The sequence below is a fragment of the Phoenix dactylifera genome, chromosome 12 (genome assembly GCF_051530095.1).
Source record: "Phoenix dactylifera cultivar Ajwa chromosome 12, Ajwa_hap1_PhDact_Kaust_v1.1, whole genome shotgun sequence".
NCBI lineage: Eukaryota > Viridiplantae > Streptophyta > Magnoliopsida > Arecales > Arecaceae > Phoenix > Phoenix dactylifera.
The window spans coordinates 12,494,427-12,518,122 of record NC_143201.1 but is presented as its reverse complement, the minus strand read 5'-3'; the positions used below and the strand labels follow the sequence as shown (position 1 = coordinate 12,518,122).

The following is a 23,696-nucleotide window of genomic DNA, read 5'->3' as shown; positions in this document are numbered from 1 at the left end:
ACGGCAAACTAGACATCATAGGAGATAGTGATGTAGAAAAGAGTGACTAACAAAATGTAGAAAAGAGAGACTAAAAAACTATTAAAAGTAACCAAAATAGAATTTCATTAGATTTAGACGATGATAAACCTGTCCACATACATAATAAACATACATGAATTTTGAATCAACACCAACATCAATCATATAAATGGGTATAACAACAAAAACAGTTTTTGTACAACATGACTAACATTTATGGTGAAAAAAACTAAAGGAATTATACAGCTATTCTTTCTATACACTTGCAGGCTGATGATCCACTTTACAATTCCAAAACCAAGCTCAAAGATCTGATATACACTTCAGGCAGAACCGGAGATCCTCTCAGTTATGTTGCAGTAAACAGCTGGCTTCCAAGAGTCACAGTAGTACCACCTTCAGGCATTATGGTGGTCAGGCTCATTTCTTTCTCATGTATCCGGTCAAGTTCCAACTCCACATAATTCATGGGTGGACGTCTCTTGCTAGATGGGTTCAAACACCAAGCTATTAGCCTCAAGAACTCATTCATGCCTTCAGAGGTAAAACTGCTGCCCATTCTTTGATCGACAAGGGTAGAAATATTATGTGGCTCCTGATAGTTTTGTGCCTTCAGAACCAAATGATTGTTTATCAAGAAAACTGCAGTTTCAGAATCCAAAATTGCAAGTCTGCACTATAGAAATAGACAACCGAACTGAATTAAACTGCCACATGAGCTGAGTTCACAGTTTGATACTATATTGCTAGCTGAATAAAACTTTTCATGCATATAAACACATAAAACCAAGGCCTGGTCTTATAAGAAGCTGACTTGGCAAGAGATCTACTTCTCATGCTAAAGATACCAAGAATTCTGGGGTGGTGGTTGAGGACTAGACATTGGGTAGAATTAACTCCCAAGCTGCCCTGCAGATGTAAGGTAGCTGAAAAATTAGATAAATAAAAAGGTCTAAGGTCTAAGAGCAGTGTATAAGTTCTGCAGGACCATGGAAATGTCATGTGATCAGTACTGAAATACAATATGTAGAGAAGGATCATTTTTCTGGTCGTAGTTGACTTTTAAAAAATGGTCCTTATATTTACCAAAAAGAAACCTTTTAGTCGGCAAGAAAAGTTTATGTTGTTAGACTTCTTTTTCCAGAAAATATATCTAGATATAGCTTCACCAAATAAATAACAAGGCATGCTCTGTATGAATACATCAACCAACCTCAAACAACTAAATAGCAAAAATTCACTACACAAGCATGGCCAAATAACACCCCAAACTCCAAACCACCTTTACCTAGAATTCCACCATCCTGGCATATCCCAGCACATAGTGTAGTCTATTCTTCTTAACAAAGAAATGACAACCACTTCTCTATTTTTGGACTGTTGACTAGTCTGTGAACTGAAAGAAGTTGGCCATCTCTATTTCCATTCCAAGATTCTGCTTCAGCAAAGAAGTATGAATCCAACAGCACCCATAGAATGCCAAAATCTCCTCATCACCACCCCAAATCTAATTGGCCATTGTAAATAAATAGTATAGAGTGACTGCTTAGCATCAGTAGAGCACATTACAAACACCATTAAGTTTGCATGGCCTCTCCTTAAGATTGTTGCAAAGACTTATCCTGACATTGAAGCACCCATGCACCTAGTCCCAAAATCAGTTTAAGCCAAAGAATGTTTATCTACACAAAATATCATCTCAATTCCCCATAACGTGGCACTTATGATGGAGGATTCTAGTATTTTGGAGAGACATTTCCATATTTGATTGACTATACGAGAGCATTAAATATGGGTAGTTAAGTTCAACTCCATATTTTGATATATGGTGGTCTCTCTCTTGAAAACTTGTTATGACTTCTCGCTTCATATGTTGCCTCCTTGGAAAGTGTTTGCATAGTTAATGTCTGAATGTATTTTCTTACAAATAGTGCAGCAGTGCAATGGGTGGGTTAATTGAGTGAATGAATGAAGAAATACTGTTTTTCTCTTCTTAGAAGAAGTTTCTTCTAGTGACCTTTTTCCTAGCCTTCTTTGTAGATTCTTCACGGCAGGTGGCATTCCCAGCTTTTTCTTTTTAAACAAAAAAAATGGTGAACTCCATAAAGAAAAGAGATTAACTTTTGCTATTTCTTGTTTTACTTTTCTCCAACTCAATCAACTTGCTTCTAACATCAATCAATATCAAAGTATAGGCCATCATGGACTACAACTTTCATGACATCAAATTGGCCATTGCAAGAAAACAAATGCAACTTCTGCACAGGCATCATAGACACTATAGATCTTTGAGACATAATGATACTTTTCACATTTCCAGGCATGACATCCCAAGCAATGATTAGAAGTAGCCTCTCATTAAATGGTTGTGAAGAAGAAAATATCTTAGATTGGACTGAACCTCCTATCCATGATAAAGAACCAAACTAGGATACCATTTTCATATTTTAACACAATAAGCATCAAGTAAAATTGTAACAAACCAAAACCTCACCCAAAAAGGCTAGTCAGAAGGTATTATTTGGGTTCTTTGGTCCTATATAAGCACCAAAGATCTACCCAGTGCATAGCCATGTGGGACCAAACACACGCCCGCATAGGTCCTCACATACTCCCCCCGTTAAGCTTTGGTGTCTTCACTAGATTAAGGCTCCAAATCCATTCAAATCTAATCACATATACCACAAATCCAATCTAAACCTATTATGTAGTGTTCTCTAGTCTATATGGGCCATGGGCCTGGTCAGCTCTGATACCATTTATAACAACCTAGGACCTCACCGAAAAAGGCTAGCCAAAAGATACTATCTGGGTTCATTGGTTCTACATGAGTACCCAAGATCTACTTAGTGCATAGCCAACGTGGGACTAAACACATGCTTGCACATGTCCTCACTAGAATATTACATGGATTGCTTTACAGCCAATAGATGCAAGTTTGTTCACAAGTATCTTGTGATTATTTCTAAGTTGGGACAATATTATGATGGCAAACATCTCACCATTTGCCAAAGTTTCATTTTGATTCAAGACTTAAAAAATCCTTGTGACCCTATACAAACTAGATGAATGAAATCTAATATCCCAAATGATTAGCAACTAATTAAAATATGCATCGAAAGGTGTAAGAACATTACGAACCTTGAATGCAGAAGAAAATGATAGCTGAGTGCCTCAAGAAGAAGAAAGAATCAAAAATGTAGTAGAAATTGTTTGCACGATTACTTCATCAAATTCTTCGATCCTTAAGGCGGTCCTGTTAAAATCAGCTGCCTAAGTGTTTAATTTACCAGCTGCATAAGCCAAGCCCACTAGACCTTAATTCATTAAGAGTTTCCTTCCTCATTTTCTATCCCCATTTGAGCCCCATATGGGATTTTTGCGCGAGAGCAACAAAAAATAAGGCGAACTTAGTGGCAACCATAATCAATAATTCAACAACAATGACAGGTGGCATCGGCCACTGTAGCAGCTAGCACTAGTGCCAATTTGTGTGTGTGCATGTATACACCATTAGCCAGTTATGTTCTCAGCAATCCGGGATCCTAGGAGGGGCAAAATGGGGACAGACCTAATATTTTGCATTTTTTTACCCAAAGTGGCTGTCCTGGGACTCAAATCCATGCCATTGCATTTGTCAGCCCAAGCCTTTACCATTGCTCCAAGGAATGGTCCTTATAATGTGTGTATATATGGATATATATTTGTTCAGACCAATCTTCATTTTATTCTCCTATCCTTCCACTTTTTCTTCTACTTTAAAATCTTCATTTAGCCATTCCACTTTCTTTTCCCTTCTGTTTTGCTTGCTTCCTCCTCCTCCTTGATCGTTGGCTATAACCCCAAATCCTGCTAGCTACTACTTCTACCTTCCTCCTTTTGCTGCTTCCTAGGTGGTGGCTACCTTGCTATGTTCTGTAGCCTGTTGGTTGTTAGATTTGATTCTAGACTTTTGAAGTATGAAAAATAGGTTCCATGATAACATATATGGCAAAGAAAAGGGCATATATGAAATGTGTATGCTTATTTTTACCTTTGATTGAATGTATGCATACTAAAAGCTTGGATGTCTTTTCCCCCTAGGAGACCACCCAAGCATCTAGGCACCCATATGGGACATATAGGGTTATCTGCCATTTGGCCTTGCCTCATCATCATGGTATGCTGAACCGGCCCGTACTGGCCCGTTCAGCATGTGCCGTACCGTTCCGGTCCCGGACCGGTACGATTTTGCAGTGAAAAACGATTTCGACCCTATTTGGGCCGGAACCGAACAGTACGACGTACCTTGGTCAGCAATTTGATAACATTGCCTCAAGGTAAAAAAAGGACTCAAGGATGACTTCTTGTCAACTGAGGAAGCATAACATTAATATGTCTCATGCATCTATCCTAAAATTGGTTCAAGCATAGGGTTATTTTAGCTAAGAAAAAAAACATTCCAATTTCTCAACGAAGTTTCGGTCAATATCAGCAATTTTGGACAGTTTAAGATGAGTGGTTTTGGTCCAATTTTGGTGATTTTGGCCAATTTTGGCAAAAACTAACCGAAAATGGCAACAATTGCTTTTTTAAAAAGCTGTGTTCATGTTTGCCATTATACTCTTGTCATTTTTTTGTTTAGGTACATCAGCTATACTGTTACGCCCCCGGCCCGAGATCGCGAACTGGGGGTCGCGCCAACCGCCGCACACCCATAGGAAACTCTCCCCACGAGCATACAAGGCATCTTGACTAAACATCTCAATTATAAAAGTCTAAAATAATTTAACTGAATAAATGCAATCTTATTCCATCGACTAACTCAAGTCATAAGGTCTCATAGTTCAAAATACGCAGCGGAACAATAAATTACCAACATGCAGAAACCTAGTTCTTAAAATAACAAAACCTTGCAATGTCCAGCAATCATAATAAATGTCCAAGATAACAGATCAACTTAAATAGCCCTAATCTAAGATAACTTGTGCCACAATCCTTCTAGTCGCTCTTCCATTTTTAGAACCCCAATAGACTAGTTCTCGGAATCTGTAAAACAATAAGAAATTGTATAATGAGCTAAACAGCCTAGTAAGTAATGAACATTCTAACTAGATAAATCAAGCAATAATATGTAGAAAATAAATATATATACAGTTCCAAGATACAAGTCAAATATTTCTTAAATTCTTAAGATTCTTTTCACAATTTCGAGATTCTTTCACATGTTCAATTCATCTTGTCGATCCTGAACTATGACCACATGTTCCCTGTGGCAGGTTCATCAACACCGACTAATCTTCTTGCGGTGAGTCCTTCAGGACAGTCAATTGCCAACGTATCTGCCCCCATTGGTGGGGTCCTCAACATAGCCAGGTCGAAGTTCACTTAGTTCTCTATGTCATATTTCAGTTATAAAAACATACAGTGTCAAAACCAAATATCGTTCACATCTTAATTTCTTTCAATTTATCAGATTCAACTCAAAAACCAGGAACTATGACCACATATTCCCTATGGCAGGGTCATATCACCGACTATTCTTCTTGCGGTACCAATGTATTAGCCTCCATTGGCAGGATCCTCAACATAGCCCGACTGTAAGTCTGAATCTATTTCAAGTCATCATCTTTTCTTACATTATGTTCAGTGTTCCAAGCCGAAAAGTACAATGTCAGAGCAATTAAATACAATTCAAATCAGAAGCAAATACGTTCAATCAGAGTCATACAATATTCTAAAAATATACATATAATCCATGCATCAAATTCGAAATCACGAATAATTCGATTCGTAAAACATATATATGGTTTGCCGATAAATCTAGAAAAAGGTTACATCACTTACCTTGCGAACGCAATCCACAACAAATCCAATTAATTCCGCAAATCCCTCGCAGAACCTAATATTCAAAAATCATATTCTTCTTTTAAAATTCATCACAATATATGCATACAAAGACTTAAATTTTAATATCCTCCCATGGCTGGCCCTGCAAAAGTGTCTAGCACCCCGAGTTTGGTTTCATACCCATAAACCACCCTCTTTCTTTATTATTATTAAATTATTTTCCTTTTCTTTTCTCTTTTCTTTTTTCTTTTCTTTTTCTTTTTCTTCTTTTCTCTTTTCTTTTTCCTTCTTTTCTTTTTCTTCTTTCCTCTTTTCTCTTCCGACTCCCCTCTTCTCCTTCGGCGAAACAGGGGATCCGTGACCCCCCGCCGCCCCCTCTTCTTTCCACTCGATCGAACCCAAGGGCGGCTGCGGTGGCTGGCCTTGACAGCGGCAGGAGGTGGCGGAGCAAGCCCGGCCACCCCCGGCAACTAGCGGCGGCGAACACGCCGACGGCTAGAGCAAGCCGTTTTGGACCCAAATCCGGCGATTGGCTGGCTCCAACCCACAACACGTCATGGCCAAGCATCAAAAGAGGAGGAGAAGAAGGCAAGGGACTCTTCCCTCAGTCCCGACGAAGACCGGCGCCTCTCTTCCTCTCCGGCGGCAAGGAAGAAGAAAACCACCCAACGGCCCTCTCTCTCTCTCTTTCTTTCGGCGGCAACACGGAGAAGGAAGAGCCCCCAAACCAAAAGGAAGTCCGGGCTTGGCGGCTCTATCTCGGTGGTCTCAAGGAGGAGAGGAAGCCCTAAAAACAGGGCTTCCTTCTTCTTCGGGATGGAAGGAATCCATCCCATTGCCTCACGTGCCAAGGTTTGGGACTGGGCCGGTCAAATGGACCGGGCCCAGTTCCAGGGTCTCACATATACATTACTAATTTGTGATGGATTTCCCTTTCTCTTCAGTTAAGAGTGATATACAACAAATGTAATTTTTGACGGCCACAGTTTCTAATAGCCTTTATTATGTGCTTCACAAATATTTTGTAAACTAAATATTGTTCATATTTCACAAAAATATCATTTTTTGTATACAACAAATGAAACATTTGATACCTAGCATTTGGGTAACCTATCTCATTGTTAACCTATCTCTATTAGACAAGAATTTAAATATTGCATAAATGATACAGTACCATTGGTGGTACCATATCATTATGGCATGAAAACGGTCACTCGAGCCCATGCCGGCTCGCCGAAATTTAAATTGGGATGTATTACCCATCCTGGTCAATATTGACCAATAAGGCTGGTACGAAGTGCATTCCCATCTGGAAAACAATTTCTTTAACTTTTTAAATCATAGAAATGGGACAAACCAGCCATCTGTTGGTTATTAAACTTGTTTTTAATTATTGGTAACTTATAGTTTTATTTTTTGTAATTGCATGGTGAGGAGTTACATGTCTTTTGGGTTTTTAGTCATGTGGGAGTTACATGGAGTTATAAGGAATTTATTTAGAGGGAGTTATTTGAGATTTATTTGGGGTTATGAATGGTGTAATGACCAATTCAATTAGGAAGGTTAAAAGACCATCTAATAATGCCTATAAATATCTATGTACTCTAGTTGTTTTTTGAAGTGAGTGGAATACAAGTTATTCAAGTGTGCCTAAAATTCTATCCACTTTTCTTCCATAGAATAATTTGTGAGTGTGAATCCTCTTGATTTCCAACAAAGTGGTATCAAAGCCCAGACTTTTCTTGTGAGAAAGAGCGATGGCAAATGAAATGCTTCCGTTTCTAATGTCGTGGTTCACCAAGGATAACTATGAAGGCAATCTTGGGATCTAAGATTTGCGGGAGATCGTTGACAAAGGCTACACGGAATCGGAGAATGAAGATTTCTTGACTCCAGCTCAAAAGAAGTCCTTACAAACCACAAGAAAGAAGGATCGAAAGGCCATCATGATCATCCATCAATATTTGGATGATGGCATGCTACAACGAGTTGCTAATGCAACTTCTTCGAAGCAAACTTGGAAGATTCTCCAAAACTCCTATCAACGAGTTGACAAAGTCAAGAAAATTTGTCATCAATCTTTGCGTGGTGAATTTGAAGCCTTACATATGAAAGAATCCGAATCAATCTCGGATACTCTTCAAGGGTGTTGACCGTCGTAAATCAACTAAGGAGGTACGGCGAAAATATGAGTAATACGAGGGTTATTGAAAAAATCCTTCGTTTATTGGATCCCAAGTTCAATTTTATTGTTGTAGCGATTGAAGAGTCCAAAGATCTAGACTCCATGACAATCAATCAACACATGGGGTCATTACAAGCTCATGAAGAGAAAGTTGTCAAGAAGCAAGAGACTTTAGAGCAAATGTTACAAACAAAAGTCTCTTTGAAAAACAAAGAAGATCGTAGTTGGAAAGGCGAAAGAGGTCGTGGACGTGGAAATGGACGTGGTAGAGGAAGAGGTGGTCGTGGATCATCCAACAAAGAAGAAAAGAAGCAAGACTGGTATCAATCAAGAAGACGTGGAAGAGGAAACAATTCGAGATCAAATGGAGGGAGGTATGATAAATCTCGAATTCGTTGCTATAATTATCAAAAATATGGTCATTTTGCTTCGGAGTGTAGAAGTCCTCAAAATGCCGAAGAAGAAGCTAACTATGTTGACAATGAAGAGACGGAGCAAACTTTGTTGTTGGCATACAAAGGAGAAGAAAATGGAAATCATGATTTATGGTATCTTGACAATGCGGCTAGCAACCACATGTGCGGTGACAAAAGCAAATTTGTGGAGTTGGATGAAACTGCAAGCGGTAATGTGGTTTTTGGAGATTCTTCCAAAGTATCGATCAAGAAAAAAAGTACAATTTTGATTCCCTTGAAAAATGGTGATCATCAATTTATTACTAATATTTTCTATATCCCAAGCATGAAAAATAATATTTTGAGCTTAGGACAACTCTTAGAGAAAGGCTATGATATTCAAATGAAAGATCTTAGTCTTTTGATAAGAGATTAAAAGGGAAGTTTGGTGGCCAAAGTTAAAATGACAAGAAACCGCATGTTTTTGCTCAACCTTCAAACCGATGTTGCTAAATGCTTGAAGGCTTGTGTTGAAGCTCCAAATTGGCTTTAGCACTTGAGGCTTGGACACTTGAATTTTGATGGGCTAGAATTATTGGCCAAGAAGGATATGGTGAATGGGTTGCCCTTTATTGACCACCCAAATCAACTTTGTGAAGGATGTCTCTTTGGCAAGCAATCAAGAAAAAGTTTTCCAAAAGAAGCTAGCATAAGAGCAAGGGAACCACTATAACTTATTCATTCGGATGTTTGTGGTCTATTCAATCCACCATCTTTTGGTAAGAACAAGTACTTTTTCTTATTTATTGACGACTTTAGCTGAAAAACTCAGGTGTATTTTCTTAAAGAAAAATCGGAGGTGTTTGAAGCATTTAAAAGATTCAAGGTACTTGTTGAGAAACAAAGTAGTTTTGATATAAAGGCTATACGATCCGATAGAGGAGGTGAGTTCACATCAAATGCTTTCAAAAATTTTTGTGAAGAAAATAGAATTCACCATCCTTTAATGGTTCCAAGATCCCCGCAACAAAATGGGGTTGCGGAGAGAAAAAATAGAACTATCCTTAATATGGTTCGGAGTATCTTAAAAAGCAAGAATATGCCCAAAGATTTTTGGACCGAAGCCGTTAATTGTGCAATGTACTTATCCAACCGGTGTCCCACCAAGAGTGTGCCAAATCAAACACCACAAGAAGCACAAAGTGGAAGAAAACCAAGTGTCTCTCATTTGCGTGTTTTTGGAAGCATAGCCTATGCATATGTGCCGGATGAAAAGCGCTCTAAGCTAGATGTCAAGAGTGAAAAATTGGTCTTCATCGGTTATGATGCAAGGTCCAAGGGTTACAAGTTGTACAATCCAAGAAGTCACAAGATCATCACTAGTAGAGATGTTGAATTTGACGAAGCAAGTTCATGGGATTGGAATTCTCCAAAAAAAGAGTATGCCTTTTTTTCTTTCTTTGAAGAGGAGGAGCCCCCTTCTCCACCTTCAACACCTTCATCATCCGCTCAAGTGCAATCATCTCTATCATCAAGTGAGGCAAGTTCAAGTGAAGGACCAAGAGGCACAAGGAGTCTTCAAGACATATATGATGCCACGGATGAGGTAACAGAAAGATTAAGTGATTTAACACTTATTGTCTTTTTGCCGGTAGTGAACCTCTAAGCTTTGAAGAAGCAACTTAAGACAAGAAGTGGAAAGATGCTATGAATGAAGAAATCAAAGCCATAGAGAAGAATGAAACTTGGGAGCTCACCACTCTTCCGGAAGGGTAAAAGGCAATCGGAGTCAAATGGGTGTACAAGGCAAAGAAGAATTCAAGAGGAGAAGTCAAGAGGCATAAGGGAAGATTTGTTGTCAAGGGATACAACCAAAGGCCTGAGATCGACTATGATGAGGTATTTGCACCCGTTGCTCGTTTGAAAACTGTTAGATTAATTATTTCTTTGGCGGCACAAAACAATTGGAGAATCCATCAAATGGATGTGAAGTCCGCTTTTTTGAATGGTTTTCTTGAAGAAGAGGTTTATGTGAAACAACCTTTGGGATATATTGTGAAAGGGTAAGAAGACAAAGTTTTGAAAATAAAGAAAGCCTTGTATGGCATGAAGCAAGCACCAAGAACCTGGAATACCAAAATTGACAAGTATTTTCAAGACAACAAGTTCACCAAATATCCTTATGAGCATGCCCTTTACACAAAGGTCAATGATAATGGAGATATATTTGTGGTTTGCTTGTATGTAGATGACTTAATTTTTACCGACAATAATTCTATTATATTTGAAGAATTCAAGCAAGCTATGTCTCAAGAGTTTGAGATGACGGACGTTGGCCTTATGGCTTATTACCTTGGAATTGAAGTGAAGCAAATGGAAGATGGATTTTTTATCTCTCAAGAAAGTTATGCTAAAGAAGTTCTCAAAAGGTTCAAGATGGATGATAGCAACCCGGTGAGCACTCCCATGGAATGTGGAGTCAAATTATCAAGATATGAGATGGAAAAAAGGTAAATCCTACATTCTTCAAAAGTCTTGTTAGAAGTTTAAGATATTTAACTTGCACAAGGCCGGATATTCTGTTTGGGGTTGGACTTGTTAGTCGGTATATGGAAGCTTCTACTTCATCCCATTTGAAGATGGCCAAGAGAATTCTCCGCTACATCCAAGGTACCCTTAATTATGGCCTATTCTATTCATTTGTTGATAACTTCACACTTGTTGGATATAGTAATAGTGATTGGGTCGGAGATGTGGATGAAAGAAAAAGTACGACAGGATATGTTTTCTTTATGGGAAGTACGGCTTTTACATGGCCTTCAAAAAAGCAACCTATTGTTATACTTTCTATTTGTGAAGCGGAGTATGTTGCCATCTCAAGTTGTGTTTGTCAAGCCATTTGGCTAAGGTATTTGTTAAAGGAGCTTCATATATTACAAGAAGAACCAACGGAGATTTTTGTGGACAACAAATCAGCAATAGCATTAGCCAAGAATCCAGTGTTAGCAAGCATATCGATACAAAGTATCATTTTATTAGAGAATGTATGGCTAAGAAGGAAGTGAAGCTCAAGTACATGAAGTCTCAAGATCAAATTGCCGATATTTTCACTAAGCCCCTCAAGAGTGAAACTTTTTGCAAGTTAAGGAGTTTTCTTGGAGTTGCAAAACCAAGTTTAAGGGGGGGGTTGGTTATTAAACTTGTTTTTTAATATTGGTAACTTATGGTTTTATTTTTTGTAATTGCATGGTGAGGAGTTACATGTCTTTTAGGTTTTTAGTCATGTGGGAGTTACATGGAGTTATAAGGGATTTATTTAGAGGGAGTTATTTGAGATTTATTTGGGGTTATGAATGGTGTAATGACCAATTCAATTAGGAAGGTTAAAAGACCATCTAATGATGCCTATAAATATCTATGTACTCTAGCTGTTTTTTGAAGTGAGTGGAATACAAGTTATTCATGTGTGCCTAAAACCTTCTCCACTTTTCTTCCATAGAATAATTTGTGAGTGTGAATCCTCTTGATTTTCAACACCATCCTAATAGTTTCCAACCAATACGAGCCGATACCAAGGCTGGTGGGAAGCCCGTCTCAATCAAGACAACAAATTTTTTAGAAAATGCGAAGGGCGATATTGGCTAACCCAAAGCAAAGCATAAAAAACAATCGATCGAGCATTAACAGGTACAAGACCAAACTAAAAATAGAATTATTTAGCTCAATAATGAAAGAAAACATTCATTATTCAACTCAATAATGAAAACAAAAATTCATTATTCAACCCAAACCTAATGTCGACTCTAATAGAAAATCCATAGGACTTTTGATCAGTAAATATCAACTAGTCAGTTGTCAAAGTTTCCCACTACGAATCTTTGGACTTGCATCTATTGACCTAAAGTTTTGACCATGAGTAATAGGGAATAGGAAACAAAATTTACTCCTTTGTACCAAAAGCAATTCACTGCCATAGTTGATTGTACTACAAGACAAAAAAAACCAATCACATCAATATCATAGGCAACTAGATGAACTTCAATTAAATTCATATCCTACATCAAGAAAAAAATAAAAATAGGATTGGCATAATCATGATCTGTTGAACCGGTCGGAACCGACCGGTTCAGCCTGTACCGTATCGGTACCAGCCTCCACCGATACGGTATAGCAGTGCCGGCCTCCATCGGTACGGTACAGCGGTGCCGACCTCCACCAGTACAAAACAGTACAGCGGCCTCCTTTGAGGTCGGAACCGAATGGTTCCTTGCCCGTACTGGTGCGAACCGATGCGGTTCGCACTAGTACAAGCTCGGTACCGGTTGAACCGCACCGGTTTGGGCTTGTACCGGTGCGAACCACATCGGTTTGCACCGATACTTGCGGGGAAGAAGGGAGGAAAAGAGGAGAAGAGAGGAGAGAGGAAAAGAAGACCTCTCGCGCTACCGGGCCTCTTTCTTCCTCCCGAGCACCTCGCGGGGAAGAAGAGCTCCTTTGCTCGCAGGAGAAGGGGGAAAGAGAGGAGAAGAGAGGAGGAGAGAGGGAAGAAGAGAGGAGGAGCTCAGGAAGAAGAAGAGGAGGAAAAGAAAAGAAAAAAAAGAGAGGTCACGAGGACGCGGGCGCAAGTGGGGAAACGGGTCCTCCAACTTGTGCCCGTGTGCGTTCCACGCGGTAGGAATCGCGGTCCCCGCGCAGGGAATCGCGTGCGCACGATTCTTCACCCAAGCTCTTTGTGCGGGGCAACGAGCCCACGCACTGCCCCACGTGGCCGCTTTTAATATGGTAGAGTGGCATTAAATGCCATTCTGCAGCATAACACGGACGCACGCGTCCGCGCATTTTTTCTTTTTTTTTTGGGAACCGGTACCGATCTTCACCGGTATGTCGGTTCGGTCGGTTTTGCGTACCTTGGGCATAATCAGATTACATAACAAAACCCCCAAAAGAATAGAAAACAAAAAATAAAACCAAAAAATAACATCTTAAATTTGCATGCTAGTATTGTATGGATACTCACCACCATCCCAAGAGTTGATACAAAACAGGTTGGTACTGTATTGTTCCTGGGAAGAAGGCTACCACCCTTGATAGCAATAATCCAAACCTTGCTATTGGTGTTCCCACCCATCGTGATCATGATCATGATGACAACTATTGTTTGCACGACCCATATCGCAATTATATATGGTATTGAATAAGTAAACCTAATCTATTTTATACTCCTGTGTATCTTTATTGTTGTTTCATGCTTGATTGATTGATATGGTATTTTACTTCAGAGATTAGGATATTTATGTGATATGTCTAATGCATTAACATTCAACATAGTTTAGTTTCAACTCGAAACTACCCAAAATAGCTTAAATCACAATAAGATGATAAGAAATGAGTTGCTTATATTCTAACTTCAGCTTGAAACTGCCCAAACTATATAAGTTATGAACTTAAATAACTTAAAACACAACCAAATGATGAAAAATTATTTTCGTTAATTTTTTCTTACTTTCTACTTCTCTTTTAGATTTTTTTCTTGATCGAAACTGCGAAACTTGAAGCAAAACTGCTAAAACCACCAAAATCAGAATCGGGTTTCAAAACCTTGTTTGGCATGTCGGATGCACATTTGATGAGGGCTACATCATGGTTTAATATATTGAGATACATGCCAATATTGGTCACTAGTTGGTATTTACATATCATGTGCACCCATGTATTGAGATCAAGGTACGCCGTACCAACACCGGTAGGTGTACCGGTCGCCTACTGGACTGATACGGTACCGGTTTGTACCGGTATCGAACCGGCCTACAGTGCGGAAAAGCGTGCACAAGAACGCCCACGCGGTACGTTAAATGCCACAGAGTGGCATTAGATGCCAAAGCACAGGATGGGTTTGCCCCACGCGCAGGCGCGTTTTTCCACGCTTTTTCGCAAGCGAGCGCGTTTCCCCACGCGGGCACGCCTTTCCCTGCGCTAGACGTGTTTTTCCGCGCCCTGTTCACTGTGGGCAGCGCGCTACCCCGCGCGTGCTCATGTCACAGACTGGCTTTAATGCCACTCTGTGGCATTGGCTCTAGTGGATGCGGGTGCCGGTTCGCACCGGCCGAACCGGATGGAATAGGTTCAATTTCGTCCGGTTCGCTTTTATACCAGCCGGTATCGGCCGATATAGGCTCCGTACCGTTCAATTCCAGCCCAAATAGGGTCGGAACCGTTTTTCACTGCAAAACCGTACCGATAAAGAACCGAACCGGTACGGTACATGATTGAGATAGGGTATTGGTTGATGCTACCAGCACCTTGTGTTGATAATAGGCAGTACAAGCTAGCAATAGTGATACATATCAGAAGATACGAGCTGTACTAATTGGATCCTGAATTCATGGATTGGATGATTATCATCTTTTCATTTAGAGTAGTGTTACCTAAAACAGTAGGGATGTAGGCATCATGTGAATCGGTACCACATCTGGATAATGCTAATGAAGAAGAGTTAGGTGAGATGCTAATTTCTTGGGATTTGGAAGTCGCAATTTCTTAAGATTGTTTCTATCGCACTTTCTTTCCCAATTGATAGCATTAGAGAGGTGAGGTATTCAGTTTTGTTTCATCCTTTCTGGGTTTTATTTGTTGTGTGAATGCATTAGACACAAAAAAGGGTTGGTTTTCTTTTGTTTGTAGATTTCTCTTCTCAGATGCTCACAAGTAAGAGAGTATGTTGGCAATCATAATGGGACAGCTCAGTTTAAATATAGTAAAATGTTTACAAGAGACCTTTCCATCTTCTAGTGATAATGGTATTAAATATGGCTGGTTAATTTAAATTCCACATTTGACTTTTGGGTAGTCTCTTTTGTTATACTTTCCCAATTCATATGTTATCCCTTCAAAAAGTATTGTAGCTACAACATTTGCATGTATTTGCTTATATAGTTTATAGGTGGATTGGGTCAACTGGGTTGATGAAGACATGCTTGCCTTCTCTTCTTAGAAGATGGATTTCTTCTAAGCATCATTTCTTAGCCTTCTTGGTGGATTCCTAAAGGGTAGGTGGCATTCATCTCCTTCTTTTTGGAAGATTCCTTCAAGGAAAGAGAATAACTTTTACTAGTTCTTGTTTTACTCCTTTTCTCCTACTCAGCATCAAGTTACTTCTGATATCATGTGTCAAGTAAACAAACAGCATAAATTCTACATCCACCAATTACCATATTAGCTCCAAAAAAATGATTGAACTTTGAAATAAAGAACATTAGTTTAGAAGGTGTCAAAGTTCTTGACAAAGATGCTCTTGTCAGTCTTCAAAGAACTTTATCAACTTTCCTACCAGAAATAACATTACTTTTAAGAAAAAGTTACCTAGATATCTATTTAGCACGATCATCTTTCCTAAATATGGAAATATTAATATCTACTTGTATAAAGTTTTAACACTGATTATCTCTCATTACAATTTTCCTATTACAAGCAGAATGTCAATTCGTTCTCCCCCCTCCCCTCTCCAGTCAAGACACCAATCTATAATACAATTAGATCTCAAGACAAGTTCTGCAGTTTCCTATTCTTGATACTCACTTTTTCCCTTAAGTTCTCTTGCTTTGTATAAGGCAAATATGCCATTTATTGAATTTTATATTCATTCCATATAGTCTTCAAGACTTGCTTTCAATGTATCAGTTATTTTCTTATCACTTCAGTTCATTCCAATTATAAGTTAACATGGCATACATTAGTCAATTGGTATTAGATCAAGGGTCAAGCATCAATCATGACAAAAATATCTAAAGCAGTGCAAGATAAAAAGCTATTTTTCAATAACTTACTGATGAGCAATGTACAGTATTGTTCTTAAAAATTAGACAGCGTAAAGAGGATTGTCATGAGGTTGATAAAGATCCAGGTAATCATTTTACTTGTGATACAGTTTCCAAGATGTCAACACATTTATGATGTTCTGAAGATGTAGGATCTTAATGAACAAAAAGCCTTTGGAAATATTTTGTTTATGGTTGACCATAGTCAAAAAAACTGTTGCAACAGATTACTGTTGCAAACATCAATTCCCATGCATGTGCTCTTCTTCCAAGATATAAAACTCCTTCCCGAACAATGGATGATAAAACAATTCTCTGGTATGAACATCAAAGTCCTAGGGTAACATGACTCCTTTGCTAAGTACAAGCAATCTATTGGAAATTGTCATTTACAAATGGTGTAGTCATGTGCTTGCTTGGTTTTCAAGCACTTTTTGACGACTTTTTGATGACTAAGGCTGCATTTGGTATTGTTTCTACTTTTCTTTTTTAAAATAATTGGAAACAAGAAATCTGTTTTTCATTTTTTTCAGATTTCTTACAATAAAAAATATGTTTGGTTTCCTCTCTCTCTCTCTCTTTTTAATAACAAAAACAAAAGGCCATGGCAGAAGTTAGAAGCATGGAACTGAGCAACCATCGAGAGGGTGGGGAGTGAGCGACGGAGCAAGTAGGGACAATGTGATGAGAGACTCTTGAACAAAAAAATGGAGCCCACTCGATCAGACCGACGGATGCCAGAAACGGATAGACGTCACCACTCCCTAGAGAATGAATGGATGGAAGACAATGGAAGACAAATGCCAAAAATGAACAAATGGACATTGGGAATTAAAGAATGGGCGAACAATGGTGGAAGATGTACATAAGGAACGAATAAACGGATTGATGGAAGAGGTGGCAGGTCTGAGGAGGATGGTGGAAAAGCGGTGGAGGAAGTCACTAGAGAGGCGGGCAATGGCAGGGAGGAGGAGGAGGCCGGCGAAGGTCTCGAGGAGGCAGAAGGGCAGAGCTAAGATTGGGAGGTTGGGCATAGGCATGAGAGGGGGGTGAAAACCCACTTCTAAAAAAGTGGAAGTGACAATTTTTTACTTTCACTTTTTCTAGAAATAATGAAAGTTATTTAAAAAATAAAAAATAAAAAGAGTGCAACCAAACATGTTTTCTGCATTACATTCCATGTTTCTATTTAAAAAAAAAAAAAAAAAAAAATACCAAGCAGGGCATAAGAAGATTCTATGCAATTTACGGTTTTATTTAGTTTCTAACTCTTAAAAATTATACCTCAAGTTATTTAGTTTCTATTTGTTTTCTGCATTGAAAACAAGCTTTGTTCATTTGAACTGGCAGATGTGAGATGGTATCCAGCATAATTTATATCCATGAACTGCATTATACATCACAGCTGTACAGGGAAAGCAAAAGAAAGAAAGGAATTCTGAGACAAATTGGAAATATGCCAGCCTAGGGTACATAACATTACTCATCAGAAAATATAATGACTCTGGCAGTAGCAGGGTTTTTGGGTTTACTCTGGTTGGGTTTTGCTTGAACCTGAACATAATATATTTATGTATGTATGTATTATGTATGCATGCATGTGTGCATGCATATATCTATGTAATTGCTTAAATTTATCTTAGCTTTTGGGTCAGATTATAACTTTTAAAAAGCATGATTTTCTCTGTGGTAGAGAATTTAATCATACTACACAAAGATTTTAATATAACGGAGTAAAATTGCAGTTTATTGTTGAGCGTGTAAATACCATAGATTTTCATTATTTGAGGTCTAGTCCCCAAGAAATTACATTTTCCTGTGTCTATATTTTTGACCTTTAACCAACATATCTTAGCAACCATCATATATGGTGAGCAGGCCGATTGTTTGGTTTTGCAAGAAATGTTGATCTTTTCATAGATAAGGAAGGAGGAAAAAGTTTAACATAATGAAGATTGAAGAATAAGCATCTAAGTTTGGGGTGATATTAGCAAAATGACTCTTCAGCTGATAACATCATCTTTGACAGCATCCCATTACAAACCATACAAAGAACAATCATACCGACCAAACAAACTTAAATTTGTAGAAAGAGTTTTAAGGTAAATAACATGTTAAAGAACCAATCGGAGGTGTATATTGCTTTCTAAATTGCATATTCTTGCTAAATACTACTTGAAAGCTATACTATAATAAAAGACTATCAGAAATCCAACAACAACATGTATAGTAAAATGAAATATATGACTGATACTCAAATTCTGATTCCCAAGAGCAATGAATATTTAAATGGTAAGCACATTCTTCATCATCTTTATTTTCTAGATTAATCACACGACTGAATTGCTGTTTCATTCATATCCGATGAAATAGCTTATGTTTAACAGAACTAGTATATAGTGAAGAATGCTAAGTAGTAAGTACCAATTCAATGATGCGTTGGTCAGATCTAGCTTCCCGTCCACTTACTAACTCCATAAGAAACACTCCAAAACTATATACATCACTCATTACAGAAAATCTTCCAGATTCCTTCACCCTACACAGATAATATGAGATAGTACAGTCTAATTAATTTCAAGAGAGGATATATTTGCCAAGACTAAAGATTTTATCACATTTTTTCCTTCGATGTGATAAAGAATTCAGTTATTAACAGTACACAGTCAAAATAATATAATAATGATTACTATTCTTTTGTGTGATTTTTTTTCTATTTAATATAGCAGTAATTTCAGTTTTTAAGAGTTCCAGGAAGGTAAGTGGGTACTCAGGATCGAGGAAAGGATCATCTGTTGTCATTCGATAAGATGGACCAGCATCATCAATTCTATCAAGTAAGCTTTGGAGCCCAGCATCTGAAACTTTTGGTATGAAGTCCTCATCTACAAGAACATTTTCTGTTTTGAAGTTCATATGTACAAGAGGAGGATTCATAGAATGCAGGAAACCCAGACCTGACCAACAGAAAGGAACAAAAATTCAGGTCCTGGAACTGTATTGCTTAAAGACACTTATACTCCACAAGGAACTGCTGAAAATAGTACATATGAGGTTTAAAAATTTAGCAACTACGTAGAGTTGAACACTATTCTACTTCACTAGGAATAAACCAATATCAGGAACCACCAATACTCAGTCATTTTGCAAATGATCACCTTTAGCAGCCCCATGGGCTATCAAGAGCCTGTGCTTGAATTCTAGCCTTGCACTTACCACCTGACCGGAACCTACACAATAAACGCAAAGGGAGTTCTAACTGATATGCCCCTATTTTAGATTGGAAATATACAATAAGTGCAAGTGAAGCGTAGGTCACCATATAAGTGAGTGGAAACACTGCCATTTGGTACATACTCATAGATAAGCATTTGCGTATCATTTTCCCGGCAGTAACCCAAAAGGCTCACAAGATTCCTATGCCGAATAGTTGACAAGTAATGTACCTAAAAGAAAACTTGGTCAGAATAACTATAAACTGCTTCTTTGAATATGAAATGAGAAAAAAGAAATAGGAAACTAACAAACAGAAGGAGACAGAGGCATCCTTTCTTGTCATGCTCTCATGTGCCTGGTCAGCGCTCACCCATGCAGCATGTTGCCAAACATTGCTATCAAGTTATTTAACATGAAAATTAACCATTAAGTTACTTACTGGATATGCTAGCCAGGTTCGGAATAAGTTAAGATAAAAAATGTAGATTAAAATGAAATTTTTTTATTAAGTTTACTTGGATAAAAGAATAATGAGAAATTAATAAACTTGAAAAAAATCCTGGATCCCACATATAAAAAAGTATCATATATTTAGTATTTGATGGTCTATATTGTCTATACAATTTGGCAACTAAAGTGGCCATGCAATGCGTCTGCATGCAGGCACTCAATGCACTGTCATCAATCATTTATGACAAAAGCTATTATTACCTCTTCAACGAATTCCTGACGTGGAGCAGATGGCCTTCTTTTAATAGCTACAATCATTCCACCATGAAGCAAGCCCTTGAAGACTTCTCCAAACATTCCATAACCAATCAGATTGATATTGCTGAAATTCTTTGTAGCCACATTCAATTCCTCCAGAGTAAAGCATCTTGCTTCTTGCAAGCCTGGTGGGTAAGAGACACCTCCACTGAAAGACAATTCAATATTTTGTCCTGCAAAAAGTCCAAGGGAGCAGAATGGCAGTCTGGCATCATTTTCTTTGCAGCAGAAGCCTGAGCTTAATATATATATATTTTTTTAAAAAAAAAGAGATACTCTTAGATCAACAACTAGCACCTTGTAGAGATGGTTCTGATGAATTGGTCTGTGAGGTTCTCGAAACACTCCTCTTACGCAATAGGCAGTACCATACAAAAATGATCACTATCCCTACCAATGCCATGGCTCCTGCAGCACCTCCAACAGCTGCTGCAAGAATCCCTAACATGGGTCCACCTCAGTACAGTTGAATGGTGGCTGGAAAATCTGCCTCCCTATACATTGAACCTAGAATGCAAATGCCAAAATGAATTATAACTGAAACCAAGAGAAACAATGAACTGGAAGCAATTAAAATCAGCATTTTGACTTTCTCTTTTTTTTTGTGGGGGTGGGGAGGTGTAAATCACCACATTTCTATCAGTGAACTCAATAGCCACTTATATTTAGACAAGACAGAAAATCATTTTGTGAAGTCAGTAAGTCTCATACTAGTATAAACAAAACTGCTAGAAGCTCTAAAGTACATAAGATACTGAACTGGTCTTTGTCAGTTATATATATTAAAGCCAAAGCAGTAAAAAATTAGTAGATAAAAGATGGAAATCAATATTTTTAAATTTATTTAATTATGTACTTGTTGTCAGCAATAATTCTCATGATGATTCTTTTGACAAATCCAGCATATTTCATGCCAAAGATATAATCATGGATCACTTATTTATTTTTTCAGGTGACTAAGATTAGGCAAGCTGTCACCTTTTTTGATGACATTAGGCAACATTAGTGAAGGTATGCCATGATGAAAATTTAAATGAAAATATTTGTGGTAAATATGACAGTAGCTTTATCAGTCGAACAAAAGTCCATGTCATCATGGGCATCATAGTTGTATGGTAGCAAGAAAAAGCAATTGACATCGAAACATGTCTCCATAAATCATTCAAATCCAGAATACAGAAGGATAGCACATTATAATAAATGGAGCAGCTTGAGATCCAATGCAAAATCACAAGTAATTTATAACAAATTTTTGATAGAACTTGTTGGACTTATAAAAAGCTTTCGAATATCTATGAACCAAGTTCTTAGACTGCAATTTCATTACATGTTAAGGTCCAAATATCCTTGCCAATATGAGTAGAATTAAGATCCACAGAAGGTACATTTTCCAGACTCATCGTCTCCATAGAGTCCCACCGATTAAATGGATGGGCATCCAATTTTTTCCTACCACATTAATCCATCTTAGTTTGCCCCGTTGAAAACTTGGATATTATATTAATAAAATCATAAAACACGAAGCAAATTAAAATTTCCTGACAGATTATAAAATTCAGTACCTGAAACCTTCTCAAACTAAAAGTCTGCAGCTGGTGACTGCATCGCTTCATTCGTTCATCATCCTGATTAAATCACATATTGCTAGCGCACCAAAAGTAAATCTTTTTGTCCACATTGGAACAAAGATATTACTCAAATGAAGAAACCAAACCAGAAATTGCAAAACCACCCCCAGAACAGCACTCTATATGCCCAATTCACCAAGGCCAGTTGAGGATATGCCCCAAGTGGTCGTCGCTGAATCCCAGCCCTTTGATCGCTTCCTCAAGTTGCTGGTGTTCGCTATAGCCGACCGGCCAGTTAAGCCGTAGGCATCTCATCTGTACTTAAAAATCCCACAATAATTTATTTGAATCCCCCACGTTTCCAATCATCATCTGAGTGCCGACAATGCCGACAGACGGTGACGCAGCGCCAACTCGGTATAAGACTCTGTTCTTGTTTCTTTCCCTTCCCCTTCTTCTTCCTCCCCTTCTTCTTCTTCTCCTTTCCTTCTCCCTCGCTTCACTACCAAGCCCACACCAGGTGAAATCAAAGCATAAAAGGAGACTGTTTTCTTCTTCACAAGGCCTAAACACACCAGCCCATCAAAAGAGAAGCCACGAAAAGCCCATTGACAGCGATAAACTCAAGAATGTGGTGCCCATCAACAAAAAAACAATTAACAAAAGTGGGGATCGGAAGAGCTGAATAGAGATTGAAAAAAAAGAAAAGGGGGAAGGAATGAGAGAAAAGGGGGTTTATTTTATGCGCTGTAAAGCATTCAAAAGGGGTTATGTGCAAGTTGGAGTCTTCTGTGAATATATTTCCCTTCTGTCTCTTCCTCTTTCCCATATCCCCCACCCCAAACTGACCTCTGGCCTCTTAAACTATGGGCAGTAGAAAGAAAAATTTAATCTTTTTGAAGTCTGGTAAGGAAAAATCTCATCTTTTTCGTCTCAATTGATAAAATTATAACAGAGGCAACAAGGACAAAAATCAAAAGGAAAAAGAAAAAGGAAAGGTTGGCGTGGGATGGTGGTTTGGATGGAGGGAGAGAATGTTTTGCATTGAGATCTGGAGGGTGGTTGTCACAGCTATGTCTACCGTACAAATTAACGTAAAAGAGAAAAGAAATAACGGCTACCTTTCTAATTGACGATGAGTAGTTCCGCCCAACCCCTCTATTTTTTTTGGTTCTCATGCAAATAATCGCTAATTTTTCGAGGGATTAAAATAGGAAAAGGTTGATCCGTCCTTGTATTCTTCTCTACCGTCCCTTTGACTCATTTTTTTTGGTAGTAGGCATGGGGAAATAGTGCAATACAGCTGTATCAAGATTTAATGGATATATTTGTTCAATTGGGCTTCGAAAAGAGAAGCCCAGCCCATGAATGGTCTAGGTTTTGATGTGCATTATTTATAACAATGATAGATTTCATAGATTTTTTAGAGAGATCGATGAGGATTTGACACTCATGATGTGGGTCCTTCTCCAAGTTCGCTTAGATTAGTGGTGTTGCATCCGTTATGTTCTTTCTTTCTTCTTTTTTTCTTTTTGGTGAAGATCAACTAGATAAATCATTTGTTAGAGGAGGTACAAACATCTGTTGATGGGCTCAAAATGGCACTACCCATAATCTTTAGAAAATTACACCATTTTTTTAAAAAAAAAGGAAAGAAAAGAAAATGTACCAACTATAAATTGGTCATCTCATCCTCCACCCAACATCAAAAGAGAATCCAAGAGCAGTCATCCAAAGTTCCTTCCTTATCACTAAAATATGATGACAAGTCTAAAGTCTTCTAGAGTGATGATTGATAACCTTATCTCTGTATTTGTATACAAGATTATGCAGGCTGGAACGGACTTCCTTTGACAATGCTCATCTCTGGAATGGGTCCAGCTGAAAGCAAGTAGTATGA

The 23,696-nt window shown here is 38.2% G+C and overlaps 1 protein-coding gene across 5 annotated transcripts; it reads right to left on the bottom strand.

Moving 5' to 3' along the window:
- Nucleotides 1-159: 159 nt before the first annotated feature.
- On the bottom strand, nt 160-23,193 carry LOC103721880 (serine/threonine-protein kinase CDG1-like). Of its 5 annotated transcripts, none has more exons than XM_088708452.2 (9): nt 21,791-23,190; nt 20,526-20,735; nt 20,172-20,401; nt 19,564-19,690; nt 19,403-19,474; nt 19,015-19,201; nt 18,669-18,783; nt 5,848-5,902; nt 160-5,049 (listed from the first exon to the last, which is right to left on the bottom strand). In XM_088708452.2, exons 2-9 carry the CDS (start codon nt 20,674-20,676, stop codon nt 5,036-5,038), a joined length of 951 nt encoding a protein of 316 aa, XP_088564578.1. In that variant the 5' UTR covers nt 20,677-20,735; nt 21,791-23,190; the 3' UTR covers nt 160-5,035. The 5 variants fall into 5 exon arrangements, with proteins under 5 accessions (XP_088564578.1, XP_026666128.1, XP_008810476.1 ...); XM_026810327.4 differs by lacking the exon at nt 5,848-5,902 and having other exon boundaries at nt 160-631; nt 21,791-22,361; nt 22,918-23,174; XM_088708451.2 differs by having other exon boundaries at nt 461-631.
- Nucleotides 23,194-23,696: the final 503 nt, after the last annotated feature.

Excerpts from the sequence above, each read along its gene's own strand:
- LOC103721880 (XM_088708450.2), bottom strand. The coding sequence starts at position 20,676 with ATGTTAGGGATTCTTGCAGCAGCTGTTGGAGGTGCTGCAGGAGCCATG. Across the intron at positions 19,475-19,563 it reads TGTTTCCACTCACTTATATG|GTTCCGGTCAGGTGGTAAGT; the intron begins GTGACCTACGCT and ends TTTATTGTGTAG. Across the intron at positions 632-18,668 it reads ACCAACGCATCATTGAATTG|GCACAAAACTATCAGGAGCC; the intron begins GTACTTACTACT and ends TTGGTTCTGAAG.